Source organism: Fulmarus glacialis, unplaced genomic scaffold (genome assembly GCF_000690835.1).
Source record: "Fulmarus glacialis isolate BGI_N327 unplaced genomic scaffold, ASM69083v1 scaffold14401, whole genome shotgun sequence".
Classification (NCBI taxonomy): domain Eukaryota; kingdom Metazoa; phylum Chordata; class Aves; order Procellariiformes; family Procellariidae; genus Fulmarus; species Fulmarus glacialis.
The window spans coordinates 1-2328 of NW_009191010.1; the positions used below are offsets into that span (position 1 = coordinate 1).

At 35.4% G+C, this 2328-nt stretch overlaps 1 protein-coding gene across 1 annotated transcript in view; it reads left to right on the forward strand.

Annotated features, from left to right (window-relative positions):
• Positions 1-764: 764 nt before the first annotated feature.
• Positions 765-2328, forward strand: part of OTULIN (OTU deubiquitinase with linear linkage specificity) — an 11773-nt gene continuing 10209 nt past the window's right edge. Inside the window, exon 1 of the mRNA XM_009586532.1 lies at positions 765-1078. Within this exon, the coding sequence (XP_009584827.1) occupies positions 765-1078 (314 nt within the window). The remainder of the gene's footprint in view (positions 1079-2328) is intronic.

Here is a 2328-nt window from a genome sequence, read left to right on the forward strand (position 1 = left end):
GTGGGAGGCTTCAACCTGAAGATAGAAATGTGTTGTACCGTTTTAAGGTGTATGTAATGGATATTAAGACTATCAGTTCTGAGGTGACCAACCTGGGTAGCAATGGTAAGAATTGTCTAGGAAATGAATGTGGCAACTGCAAAGCAACCCATAATTTTTGAGGATGGTTATGTATCAATTTAAGATAAATATCCCTGAAAATGTGCTGTATGTGCACATCCTAAGCCTTTAGAGAACTTGCTAGAATGGACTGTAGAAAGTCCTGTCTTAATAACTTGGAAATCATATTGGAGGAAACAAAGATCAGAAATTTTTGCATTAAGCAATAATCCTGGTGCAATGGGAAGTTTCATGGAGCACCAGGTGAGTTTGTAAAAATCTTCCTCTTGCAGGTCTGAAACTTGTTTCATTGGGATTTCTGTTAATCCTCAGGTTTTTAGGTGACAACGCCCCTTGAGCAAGTGTTCAGTCAGGGCACTAATTCTAGCGCGGGTTGTGTTTGAGGAACTGGCACTAGCCTTGGTAAGAAATGAAATTGGCTTGCCAGGGAGGTGAGTTTGAAAATAGCTTGGGTGCTGTGTTACCAAACTATTCTGGATTTTGTTCCTGCTTTTGAATAATTTAAGTACCCTCTGAATCCTCAGAATATAACATAACTATCTAAATATTGTAATTGTCTTAAAACATGTTCTTTTGTTCTTCCATGAGAGATGCTCTTCATATATTTCTCCATTCTTCAAAGCCAGGATAATTTTCAAGGGTGGATGACAAAATCAACTAGCCTTTCCTCGGGTGCAGAACAGACACAGGAAAAAGAGAGTGTTGCCGTAGAGTTGATGAAGCATGAAAAGGAAGTTGGAGTTCCTTCTAATGAACTTGGTTCAGCAAACGCAGCTACTGAACAGAAACAGGAATCTACATCAGAAATAAGAAAGGACTCTATATACAGAAGTACTGGGAGACCTAAAAAGACAGACATAATTAAATCACTTGTGACAGATCAGGATGCATCTAGAAACTGTAAACTATATCTGCCTGTGTCTAGTAATTGTTCAGCAGTGGAGTCATCTGAGGACAGGTGAGGATTTTTTTTTTTTTTAATATATTAACAGCTTTTCTAGAGAAAGGGAGGGGTACTTTCAGTTTGTGAAATTTCTTGGCAAAATTTCATGTATGTTAGTGTCATAGTGAAATACGTCTAAATGTCAAATCTTAAACTTTGAAGGCCACCTTCATCCTTTAGATACTGCTTTTTTTAATAGTGTAGTAGTGGTCGTCTTTCCCCGTCTAAGGGAATAACTGATGCGACGTTAAGCTCTTAAGGGTAGCAGAGCACAGGAAACTAAGAATTGAAGGCAGGTAGTCTGGTAGCTTGGTTTTAACCTTGTGAACGCTTTGCTAGGTGCAGTGCTGACAATCATAGAAGGCTTTTTTTAATCCTAACACTTCAGCTTTTTGTTTGTTTGTTTTTGTAAACCTCGTGCTATAGGCTGAAGTAAAAATTTAGTTGTGTGATTCAGATTTGACAGTAGAAGTCTTTATAAGAATATTTGGTATCTGGAGGAAGAAATAAATGTGGAGGTTTTAAAAAAAGATATTCCAAACTTCCAAAAACAAAATTAATGCACATTAAGAGTGACTTTATGTCGTTGAAGAATACATTAATAAAGTAAGAGAAGAAAGCGATTTCTAGTTAATCCTCTTTCTATAGGTAGCCAGTGGACTATTTTAGACAACATCCAAAATCTACAATAAGTGCTGACTTAGTGAAAAAGTCACTAAAAATAAGTACGTGTTTTCAAGGATGCTTTAAAAATCTTATTTCATCTAATATGTTAACATGAGTTTTTTAATATTAATGCATATTTAGCATTAATACACAGATTCATATAAATATGTATTAAGTGTATTTTGTATGTTGGCGAAAGTGTGGTACATAAGGATCTCTATCTTTCTGAATTTTTAAATTAGCTGCTACTTGGCATATTAATTCTATTTGATCTAATATGCCTTTACATGAACTATTAATAGCAATGAGTTTAATCTGACATTAAAAAAATTAAATATTCATCCCTTCATGATAATAAATGGAAGACTTTAAGCATTGCTTTTGCATGGTATCTTCAATACTGGGAGTTCTAGTCCTGCAAGTCTATTAGTATAAAACTATTTCTATTTTGCCCATAGTCCTTTCCCTTCTCTCCAGCTTGGTTTGCTTGCCGTCGTCTTAACTTGTTGGGGTTTGTTTTTTGTTGTTTGTTTTTAAAATGCAAAGCCCAGGATATTCTAAATAAAATCTGACATCCTGGTTTTTTCCTTGGTATCTTC